This window comes from Sinocyclocheilus anshuiensis, unplaced genomic scaffold (assembly GCF_001515605.1).
Source record: "Sinocyclocheilus anshuiensis isolate Anshui unplaced genomic scaffold, SAMN03320099.WGS_v1.1 scaffold238, whole genome shotgun sequence".
In the NCBI taxonomy this organism is placed as follows: domain Eukaryota; kingdom Metazoa; phylum Chordata; class Actinopteri; order Cypriniformes; family Cyprinidae; genus Sinocyclocheilus; species Sinocyclocheilus anshuiensis.
The window spans coordinates 1,081,726-1,094,516 of NW_015547674.1; the positions used below are offsets into that span (position 1 = coordinate 1,081,726).

Below are 12,791 nucleotides of genomic sequence, written 5' to 3' on the forward strand. Positions count from 1 at the left end.
ACATGCATGTTAGTCAATGCATAAAATTAACAAAAGTTGAAAATAGCTACATTTCAACTGACTTTTCATACCACAATTTTTTACTCGATACAGACTCTAAGTACAGTTTTTTTTAAATTTCTTTTCTCACTGGAATGTATAGCATCAGTTCTTTGCAGTGACACATCCATGACATTTAGTGAAGACATTCTAGGATGATCTGAGTCGATTAGTTTGGCGCATTCTGCTAGCAGGAACAGGAACATTTATAGTTAGACAGTATACATCAATAATAATAGTGTACATTTGGTAGCAAATCAGCACAGTATCACCTTAACCAAATACAATTATATCTTGACACACTGATTGGTTACATATGGCTTTAAGTAGAAATAGACTCTGCTTTTGTATGTTCCTATTGCACAGCATGCACTCGATCAACCCACCTTGTAGAGTATGGCGCTTGGGTTTGATTTTAAGTCGCTTTGGGTAAATGCGTAATTGTGAATGGACGTTAACCAGATTGTCAGCTTACCATTCTTAAAGGGCTACACGTTTAGAGAGATTGAATTGAGCCGTTTGATACTATATTAAATTTAAACTCTTTATTTTGCACATTTTGGCCTTGCTCTGGAGCTTGCCTGAGAGGCAATAACAGCCGGCACTGGTGCATTGTGGGTGAAGGGACAACTCTTTGATGTGTGTAATTCTTGGACTGGTGTGAGAGTCTATATATACACACACGTACACATTCATCCTACATCTGGAGCTCTGGATTTGGCTTTGGGCTCCAGTGGAGGTTTTAAATACAGAACTATGTAGTGTTTAGGGATTGCTCTGATGGCCGTTGTGTCGAGGAGAGTCATAGCGCATGATTTGCCGTGGGGTGCCGTACCCTACCATGCCAGATTGAGACGCTCCACGATTGCTTCCCATCTGCAAGCCGATAAGACTGCGACCTTGACGCAGCTGGTCCTCAGAAAACTCCCTCTTGTGGACCTTGGCTTTCCTAAAACACAATTAAAAATGCTGAAATGTAGGAAGTGTGTACTTAGAGGTTGCATGAGATGGAGCAGCTGTTTCTGATTTGATTTACTTCCATAGATCCAGACTTCTGACTGTTGGCATAAAGTCTTTCAATTTGCAAAAAAAAAGTGTTTTTACTACTGATAATGCAACAGAATGTTCAGAATGTATTTCAAAGATCTAAAGCTATTTGCCTCGCCGCTAATTATTCTTTCTTCATAAGTGCTTATTGGCCTTTTGTAATATTGCACTTAAACAGCTGTGAATGTTCCACCAGTGTGCAAAAGGGATCATTGAGGGCGCATTGTGCTGCAAAAAGAGCACACTATAACAAGACCAATGAGACACTCTACTGTGATCTGTACGAACACATGCAGTTGCATGTGCCAGTCCACAGAAAGTGCAGAAGCTGTGTTAAAACACTGAATTTTAAATATAAATTAAAACGCTGTGCTTTTTTCTTATTTTCTGTCACTGATTTGGGTCTTTAAGTTAAGCCAGTGCAGTGCCACTGCTTATGTAATTTCAAAGTGAGGTCTTTGCAATCTAAAAAAAATCAGATGATCAAGACATGAAAATGCTATAGAAGCTACTAGAAGATACTTTATAAAATGGAGAGTTCCGGTGCTTGATTCTGATTGGCTGAGCCACGTTCCAAGCTGTTGTAAATGACTCTACAAAGTAACATACACCTTTGTTTACGTTTGTGTGTTGCTCAGCAACCACTTTGTTGCAACCACAACTGTTTCTGAGGAGCTACATTATTTGGTGGAAGAATACTGTTTTTATTAATATCATTACACTTTATTTGAGAGAGACACTGTTGTATAAAATTAATATCACATTTGTGCTTGCACACACATGCTGATATTCAGGAAAGTACATTTGGTAACACTTTACAATAAGGTTCCATTATTTAATGTTACTTAATGTATTAACCAACATGAACAAACAATGAACAATACATTTATTACAGTATTTATTAATCTTTGGTAATGTTAGTTAATTGAAATACAGTCATTCATTACTAGTTCATGTTAATTCACAGTGCATTAACTAATATTAACAAGCACAACTTTTTGATTTTAATAATGCATTAGTAAATGTTGAAATTAACATTAAGATTAATAAATGCTGTAGAAGTGTTGTTCATGCTTAGTTCATGTTAACTAAAGTAGTTAACTAATGAACCTTATTGTAAAGTGTTACCGTTATTTAATTTGTAAATTATCATACATAGAGAATTGTAACATTTCATTTGCATGATAAGTGTCACATAATACACAACATTAATAATCTAAAGGGGTCGGTGGTTTAACAGAGGGAATGCTTTTTGTCATTTTTTCAACCAGGGGAATGCCATCCCCATCTCAATTCGAGCCCTCTATACATATATATATTGCAGGTGTGCATTATAACCATTTCTCAAGATAGGAGACTCATTCAGGAGCACAGAAACTTTTGACATTTATTAAAAAATTGCTTCAGTACTGAATCACTACATTATATTTCTCATTAACGAGGAGGTAAAATCACTGTTTTTGAAGCAACTAAACTTACAGCTTCATTGTTTGCAGAGAGAGACACCGACGCAGATAATTCACACACGAAACATTCATCACTCTCTCTCAAAATGGCCATATTTGAGAAAAAAGTGGAGCAGTTTGCATCACTGGATATAGCTGTAGGTCACTGAATATTTCTGTCGTAAAACAGTTGACTAATATTAAATTATTTGCAACTTTCATCTCAACTCACTCTCTTTCAACGTTAATTCGCACTCTGCTTCTGTGAACATTAAACCCTGCCCACTTTGATTTGATTGGCCATCTACTTTTCTTTATTGAATTCTGTTAAGGATTGTAGGACAAAATTAAAACAAGTACAAAATTAATTGTAGGACAAAATTAAAACAAGTACAGGTAAGTGTCATGTGGTGTGCAATCCATGATTTTCAGTCCAGTCATGAAACTCTGTATGGTCTGATCTCCCAGCCAATGAAATGACACGAGTCCTGGTAATGTGCATAAACGTACATGTTGCTTTGATTTTCAGCTTAAACATGCTGAAGTGGTGGAAGAGGCAGATGGACACCCAGATGGCTGAGTCAAAGAACACAAAGAAGACAAAGACATTGTACTTTGCATTGTTTTGTTTTGTTTTTATTTGTTTTCATTCCACTTAGTTTCAATATTCTTACTGTTCAGATGTTTTGTTTTTCAGAGCGCTATATGAGTGAGTGAGTGTGTGAGAGACAGATGTGCGTGGACAAAATTGTGAAGCCATTGTGATGGTTTGGATGTTTAACAGTAAACAGAATGAACATGTATATCAGCTGAAGGAGAGCGTTATGCTAAGCTCTTGAAATAAACTCAAGTTTGTTTACTGTCACCTATATGCATGGTATGCAAGCGTCTCCATTTCCATTTTGATAAAAGCAGGTGGTTACCTTTAGTTATGCAAGCCTCTCCAGTGGTCATGATATCTAATGAAGTACACTCTCTGTGCGTGTAAGTGCAGGTTTACTCTGACATAACACTGATCACCATCTAAAATGGTTAAACCTCACAGTAATAAAGAAATCGGCCTCAAAACTATTAATGCTTGCGTGCACAATTTTCCATCAGTTCAACAGATGTTACAAATGGATCTCACCATAAACCAATACATTGCAGCTTGTGTCTGTGAAGCTCAGAATTAAATGAATGTTGAATGATTTGTACATTGAGGTCACATTTGCGAATAGTTATGTATCTGTATCATAATTTTTGCCAACAACCAAAGATGTTCCAATTCAAACACAAAATGGTCTTGTGAAGAGTTTACTTTGCAGACACATAAACAACTACCAGTGAAGAGTAAGATACCTTTGCAACAATTATCGAATTAATAGATATTTGTGCACGCATTTAAATATTGAGACTAATATCTTATGTCTAGTCCTTTCTTTTCAAAAGTCAAACAATTTTGAATAAAAAAACATTACTACATTCCAATAAATGTAAACTAATACGTTTACTAAATAACAAAAAACTAAAACAAAATCAGGAAATGTTTAAAGGATGTTAAAGATCGTAAGTTAAATTGAAGACTAATTTTTCTAACAAATAAATGGATTTAAAATCAAACCACAAAAATGTAAACTAAACAGCCAAACATTTGTCATGACAATTGGAAAGTATTTTGATTGTCAAAGGTACTGTGTATAGGTACAAACATGACACTTCAATAAATAAATATAATAATCTGCAGTACAATCTTAGCATCAGAAGCACATTTACTTTACATGCATGTTAGTCAATGCATAAAATTAACAAAAGTTGAAAATAGCTACATTTCAACTGACTTTTCATACCACAATTTTTTACTCGATACAGACTCTAAGTACAGTTTTTTTTAAATTTCTTTTCTCACTGGAATGTATAGCATCAGTTCTTTGCAGTGACACATCCATGACATTTAGTGAAGACATTCTAGGATGATCTGAGTCGATTAGTTTGGCGCATTCTGCTAGCAGGAACAGGAACATTTATAGTTAGACAGTATACATCAATAATAATAGTGTACATTTGGTAGCAAATCAGCACAGTATCACCTTAACCAAATACAATTATATCTTGACACACTGATTGGTTACATATGGCTTTAAGTAGAAATAGACTCTGCTTTTGTATGTTCCTATTGCACAGCATGCACTCGATCAACCCACCTTGTAGAGTATGGCGCTTGGGTTTGATTTTAAGTCGCTTTGGGTAAATGCGTAATTGTGAATGGACGTTAACCAGATTGTCAGCTTACCATTCTTAAAGGGCTACACGTTTAGAGAGATTGAATTGAGCCGTTTGATACTATATTAAATTTAAACTCTTTATTTTGCACATTTTGGCCTTGCTCTGGAGCTTGCCTGAGAGGCAATAACAGCCGGCACTGGTGCATTGTGGGTGAAGGGACAACTCTTTGATGTGTGTAATTCTTGGACTGGTGTGAGAGTCTATATATACACACACGTACACATTCATCCTACATCTGGAGCTCTGGATTTGGCTTTGGGCTCCAGTGGAGGTTTTAAATACAGAACTATGTAGTGTTTAGGGATTGCTCTGATGGCCGTTGTGTCGAGGAGAGTCATAGCGCATGATTTGCCGTGGGGTGCCGTACCCTACCATGCCAGATTGAGACGCTCCACGATTGCTTCCCATCTGCAAGCCGATAAGACTGCGACCTTGACGCAGCTGGTCCTCAGAAAACTCCCTCTTGTGGACCTTGGCTTTCCTAAAACACAATTAAAAATGCTGAAATGTAGGAAGTGTGTACTTAGAGGTTGCATGAGATGGAGCAGCTGTTTCTGATTTGATTTACTTCCATAGATCCAGACTTCTGACTGTTGGCATAAAGTCTTTCAATTTGCAAAAAAAAAGTGTTTTTACTACTGATAATGCAACAGAATGTTCAGAATGTATTTCAAAGATCTAAAGCTATTTGCCTCGCCGCTAATTATTCTTTCTTCATAAGTGCTTATTGGCCTTTTGTAATATTGCACTTAAACAGCTGTGAATGTTCCACCAGTGTGCAAAAGGGATCATTGAGGGCGCATTGTGCTGCAAAAAGAGCACACTATAACAAGACCAATGAGACACTCTACTGTGATCTGTACGAACACATGCAGTTGCATGTGCCAGTCCACAGAAAGTGCAGAAGCTGTGTTAAAACACTGAATTTTAAATATAAATTAAAACGCTGTGCTTTTTTCTTATTTTCTGTCACTGATTTGGGTCTTTAAGTTAAGCCAGTGCAGTGCCACTGCTTATGTAATTTCAAAGTGAGGTCTTTGCAATCTAAAAAAAATCAGATGATCAAGACATGAAAATGCTATAGAAGCTACTAGAAGATACTTTATAAAATGGAGAGTTCCGGTGCTTGATTCTGATTGGCTGAGCCACGTTCCAAGCTGTTGTAAATGACTCTACAAAGTAACATACACCTTTGTTTACGTTTGTGTGTTGCTCAGCAACCACTTTGTAGCAACCACACCTGTTTCTGAGGAACTACATTATTTGGTGGAAGAATACTGTTTTTATTAATATCATTACACTTTATTTGCTCTGTTTTATTTTGTGAAACCGTACTACGTATATGGAATAACCGTTTTATAAAAGCAATAAACCCCGTGAAGCCGTGGTTTACAGTGAATTTATAACAGCTCGTGCCTAACAATGCCCCTTAGCTGTTATAATTCACTGTAAACCACGGCTTCACGGGTTTAAAGACATATGAGATACAAAGTAATTATTATGGCCTTAAAAAGTCATAATTATGAAAGTCAATATTATGGCACGAGATAAAAAGTGAATTACGACACATTAGTATTAGTATTAAAAAGTCATAATTATGACTTGAAAGTTCAAATGAGGTGAAAAGACTAAACTTTTTGTCTCATATTTTTACTTTCATATTTGTGTTGTTTTGCTGCCCACAAATCTATGAATCTGTCACAAAATTTGAACTTCAGTAAATCATAATTAGATATATAGGCAACAGCCGATTTAGATAACACACTAAAAGCACTTACCAATGAAAATAAGCCCTCCGTTTCTTTGTAATAAATCAGCAGTTCTTACAGAAGGTCTCTCGCATCTTACCTACATCACTTCATGCGTGATTGACTTAAAGCCAGCTAGACAGCCTCTGCAAAGACCACACCCACCAGGTACAAATAAAACAATCTGATTGGCTGATGAATGTGAATTTAGCTCCCATTCGTTTGCACTGTTGGCAGTTCTGCCCAGGCTGTGACGGATAACTTCTGATTAGATAAACTTTCACCACTTTTCCTTTGTACGCTGACAAAGCCTCAACGGACATAATCAGGAGCTGAAAGTGATTAGATATGCATAGAAAATTAAAGATAAGCTCGATTTATTTTCTGGACATTTTACACCAGGAAAGAAGGCTTTGCTGCAAAGGCCCCGAGAGTTTACTCGCCGGTCTCAGCACATCTATGGGCAAAGTGCAAACGGGTGACACCCTTCTTTGTCCAGCTCACCTATGAAACCAGTCTTTGTCTCCACGGTAATGTCCATCATCCTTTGTGAGAGCTACACTTCCCAGAGCCATCAGTGTCCCCTGGACTGCAGCCATGTCCTTTCCTTTAAAACAGAGCGAAAAGCCTCATAAACACGATACCTGTGACACAGAGCCTGCCAAAGGCATCTTGTACGTTCCTATATACACCGTGTTAATGACAATGGCTAAATCCTAAGGATTCATCCAATGCATCATGTTGACATTTTCAGATCAAATAAATTCTCCAGAACAATGCACATCAAGAATTCGTATGTGCCATATACCCAAGAGATAGCATAAGTTATGTTTAATTTAAGGGATAATGTAGAGTGATCACAAAATAAACATTGTGATCTTGACATCAATGCAAAGCTCAGGTGTTGTGTAATAATACTTTAAATAGTGTACTTTAAATGCAAATTTGGCTTAATTGTTTTATGTTTTAATGTGTAATATGAACAGTAATATTGTTAAATATTATAACAATTCAAAATAATTATTTTCTATTTAATATATTTTCAAATATAATTTATTGCTGTGATCAAAGCTGAATGTTCAGCATCATTACTCCAGTCTTCAGTGTCACATGATCTTCAGAAATCATTCTAATATGCTGCTTTGCTGCTTAAGAAACATTTCTGATTATTATTAATGTTGAAAACAGTTTTTGCGGTCTAATATTTTTGTGGAAACTGGATTTTTCCCAGATTCTTTGATTAAGAGAATAAAAGGTTTAAAAGAGCAACACTGCTTCAAAACAGAATATTTGGTAACATTGTAAAAGTCTTTGCTGTCACTTTTGCTCAATTTAATGGATACTTGCCAAATAAAAAGTACTTATTTTTAAAAATTCATACTGACTCCAGACTTTTAGTAGTGTACATAAGAACAATGTTAGAGATGTACAACAATTCCAATATAAAGTGATGTACATTTTTTTATTTTATTTTATTTTTATTTTTTTGTTATGAGTGGAAAGTAAAATACATAATAATTGAAACAACAGACATAATGAAGACAGTCCACATTAAAAAAATAATAATAATTTACAGCAAAAAAAGAAAAGAAAAGAAAAGAAACTTAGGGGGGAGGAATCATAAATTCTGATCTCTGCTTTGAGATCAGTGGCAAAAATTATGAGTATTCAAAGAGGGAAGAGTTTCAAACAACCGATTTATGAAATTGGAGTCATCAAAGTTGGGTGCATAAATGCGTTAACAAGGAGAACAGGATTCTGAAATAGCGTGCCAACTATGATCAAATATCTACCGCTTTTATCTGCTATGACAGAAAAATTAACACTTATTAAATAACACTGCAACCCCTCTGGATTTAGAATTGAAATTTGAATGAAAAAACACCTGAGATTAATGTGGTCTTCATTTCTCAAATGGGTTTCTTGCAAAAATACAACATCACTATTAAGGAATTTTTAGGTGAAAAATAGCCTTGATCTCTTGACCGGATTACAGATAACGTTCTTAACATTCCAGCTCAAAAATCTGATGGAAGAGCTCCTAGTATGGTTACCCGAGCAACCAATAGTGTCAGTCATTTATTATAATACTCTAAACCTTACTGAAAAAAAAGGAAATAAGTCTGCATCCCCTCCAAAAAATAAAAAAATAAATGAAGAAACAGAACATTCCAGAACCCCACAAAACAAGTCCCACTCTCCTGCACATTTAGAGTCCACCTCCTCAAACGATGTAAACCACTGTGCTGACTCCAACATGAGCCACATCGAATGTCCAAAGCTCACGATTAGAGAACTATCAACACCTAATGGAGCTCTGCAGGCTGTAAGTGAAACCTATTTACAATACACACACACAAAAACATAAGCACCAAGCCACCTAGTTTATCCAGACATTAGATAAACAAGCAATTGAATTGCAGGAGAAAAAAGAGAAAATGATGATAATTTTAATCTTAAAAATATCTTGTTGTCTGTTTGAAATAAAATTATTTTGCTTTGTTTCAAGCAAAAACTCACTTAAATTCGACTTGTTTTTCTGAAAACAAGACAATAATTTTTTACTTGTCTAGAAAATCCTTCTTGATTTAAGAGTTTTTAGATATTTTGGCTGGAAACAAGACAAAAGATCTAAGCTAGAAAAGCATTTTTTGCAGTGTATTTTATATCAGTGGCCAGTTAATTATATAATCAGCTTCCAGGGCAACCTGATATTTATAATGAAACGCAAGTGCAACCATTTTATTCCCAGTGTGGAACTGTTCAAGTGTCTTTTAAGTTAAGCACAGTATGTGAAAGTGAAGTTTTTAAATATATTAGTGAGCTTAAAATAAAGTGCCTGGCATTGATAATATTCCTGCAAAATTTTTAGGGACTCTGCTATAAAGCTATTGTAACATTTGGTATCACATATAATACATTTATCGATTGAACAAGGAAAAATCCCTAATGAATTAAAGAGTGCCAGAGTGGGCAGTAAAGTGAATATTGTTAATTACACACCCATTTCTGTCCAATGTGTGTTGTCAAAGATAATGCAAAAAATAGTTTATGACCAGACTGAAAGATATATTAGTAGAAATAACATTTTGCATGATGTTCACATTCAGGTTTTAGACTTACACTGAGACATGTATGTTATATATAACTGATAGGATAAGAGACGTGGTTGATAGTGGTAAATTATGTGGAATTGTTATGATCTTCAGAAGGTCTTTGATACTGTAGATCATTCCATTTTTTTGTATAAATTAAAGGCAATAGGTTGCAGTGAAAAGGCTATTAGGTGGATACAGTCCTATCTTGAAAACAGAAGTCAGAGAGTAGATGTTAAAGGTATATTGTCTAGCTTGTTACCTGTGGTATTCCTCAAGGGAGCGTTTTAAGACCGATATTTTTTCTAATATATATTAATGATCTTAAATTAGCAAGTTCTGAGGAACTCTTTATGCAGATGATGCAGCAATTTTAGTGTCTCATCAAAGCAAAGGCATCCTTGAGGATAGAAAGTCTTGTCAGTTACAAGAGGTGTCCACTTGGTTTTTGGATAATAAACTTTCCTTACATCTAGGTAAGACTCTCTTTGCCTTAAGAGAGAGATTGCATAAGGATGTTTATTTTAGCATGTCTTATTGATAATTTAACAGGTGAATTTATAGCTAGAAATGCTCTTAATAAAATATAGGGTAGAATTAAATTGGATTTACTGGATGTTCATACATTAGGTGCATTGATACAGCTGCACTCTGATTATGCAGCATTTTTTTTGGTACAGTAGTTTCATACAGAGTATGAAAGATAAACTGCAGAAGGTTCAAAATAAATTAGACTAATGTGACAAATTCATCCTCACTTTCATTTAAGTAGTGAATGTTTTAAAGGTTTAGGCCTGTTGTCAGTTGAAAAAAATAGAGTAATTTAAAAAAAAAATTGGGTATGACACAGAAACATTTTAATCATTTGGTTCCAAGTTATTGAGTAAATTATTCTGATAATGTCAGCATACCTATGACACCAGACGTAGGAATTATAATATCGGCACATGTAAATTGTAAAGTTTGGTGGGGAAAAATACTTTTTTTTGTACACTAGTGCAATTGCATGGGATTAATTACCAGTGTCATTAACTAGTTTTAACTTATTTGAGAAGTTTTCAAATACGTGTTAGAATATTTTTATATATATATATATATATATATAGATAAGATATTGCATGTGTTCATTTGGTAATTTTTTTAATGTATGCTATGTGATGGTTGTGTTTTTTTTTTAATTACTATTGGACAAGGATACTGGGATAATAACATGGAGGACCACAAAGGAAATAGTTTTGTAAACTTGTCAAAGTTCAAATCAAATCAAACTGTAGATAAATGGGATCACTGATCTTAAATGAGATCATTCAAACTTGTGAGCCAGACCTCGCTAGTAACAGATTTAAAATGATGTTGATTTGTAAATCTACTGATGTACACAGTTTGGCTGCTGGTTTAGATATAACGTGTGTGTGTGTGTGTGCGTGCATGTGCGTGCGTGTGTGTGTGTGTGTGTGTGTGTGTGTGTGTTACCTTCCCAAAGATCAACAGTTTGGAATATGTCTCCTCTGGTGACCCCATATTCTTCAGCAGCCTGCAAGAACTGAGAAATCTTTTCCATTTGCTTGAAGACCATTTTACTTTCTGTAATTTTCTTAATTGGCTCCTCACCTCTGGGGTACAGACTGTTGATGAGCCGGCAGAGAATCTGGGAAGGGGTTTGGAGATAGGAAGAGCGAGGAGAGAAAGGAGGAACATTTAAGTTCTGCCAGATTCTTAATGTCATCCTAGTTTTACTAAAACAATAACTAAGAGACAGAAAGGTGTCTTATACTTATAAAGGTGTCCTGCAAAATTGCTGCATCCCAGTTTTTGCATATTATGGGTCTTAAATAGCAGATTATAATTCACAAATCATAGTACAGTGTTTCTGAAACATGTATGGATGGTGCACTATTTCCGGTGAATTTGTGCATCTATGAAGGGGTTATCCATACCTACTTGCTCAGCTAATATTGCCCAAAGCTTTTTTTTTTTCTAAAATGCAAAAGTGGGCAAGGATTATTTTTTACTAAAAAGTGAAGTAAAATAGTATGATAAACTTAGTTAGATGCTAATGTTTACATGCAAATAGGTATGTATAGGTATCAAGACGCAATTTTATGGCAAGACAGTGTTCTAATATTTGTACACTGTCTTATTACGTATTCAAAAATGTGTACTTTCCCATCATCAGCAAAGTTAATGTTTTTAGTGCACAGTAATTGGGATGCAGCATATTAATTGAAAATATGGTACAAAAATGTCCTGAATACTTGAATAATATTACTGAAGTATATTTAACAAGAAAATACTATTTCTGAGTCAAAATTGTTTCTACACCAATTTTTTTCCCACATTCACACATCCACAATGCCTTTTCATTGTACAGTGTCATAATTATGTGAAATACATAATATTATTCTGCAATGTGATGATTATTCCAGATTATGGTTCCAGCTCTCAGATGTGTAAGATATAGGGAAAATTTTTAGTTTTTAGGCTCCCTGTGTTAAAAATTAGCTGCTGACATTAATATAGCGATTTTAAATGACCCCTTAAAGGCACAATATGTAAGATTTTTGTATTAAAATATCCAAAAACCACTAGAACAGTGTTATATATTTTGCTTGCTTGTGTACTTACACTATCCCAAATGTTTCGAAGAATGTTTAAATTCAGAGAAATAAGCAATTTTAACTAGTGACACGCACCGTGTCCATAGTGTCATTGTGTCGCCTGCCAAAGACGTCATAACCCCTCGATTTCCGGTTTTGTTTTGTAGAAAACATGGAAACACCAAAGACGCTTTAATATGTTGTGCGTTTTAATAGACCGGTGACGACCGCACAGAGTAGCATTATAACAGAACTAAATGTATCTAGTATGATAAAACAGCACTGCTTTACCCCACATACGCACGACCGGAAGCAGCGGAAGCGCTCGACTGTGGCATAATAAAAGCTCTGCTGCTTTCGAGCCGTGTGTCACACTCATTCAGCGGCCTCGTTTCGCTTCGACGGCTTTCAGCCTCACCCTGCTTCATTCTATTACGTTAATAAATCTTTAGCTCATCCATGAACATGATTTCTGCCCGAGTCCCGTCTGATTGCATCGGCTGTGGGGATGAAGATGACAACTCCCATGATTCCACACTCAGTCACGGCGTCATC

The 12,791-nt window shown here is 35.4% G+C and overlaps 1 protein-coding gene across 2 annotated transcripts in view; it reads right to left on the minus strand.

Moving 5' to 3' along the window:
- Window positions 1-4,009: 4,009 nt before the first annotated feature.
- The window catches only part of LOC107702951 (transgelin-3-like), an 11,824-nt gene continuing 3,042 nt past the window's right edge, over window positions 4,010-12,791 (minus strand). For both annotated transcript variants that reach the window (XM_016505420.1, XM_016505419.1), the window contains exons 3-5: window positions 11,113-11,287; window positions 7,049-7,151; window positions 4,010-5,277 (exon numbers count right to left, since the gene is read on the minus strand). In XM_016505420.1, the coding sequence (XP_016360906.1) occupies window positions 5,094-5,277; window positions 7,049-7,151; window positions 11,113-11,287 (462 nt within the window). In that variant the 3' untranslated portion in view covers window positions 4,010-5,093. The remainder of the gene's footprint in view (window positions 5,278-7,048; window positions 7,152-11,112; window positions 11,288-12,791) is intronic.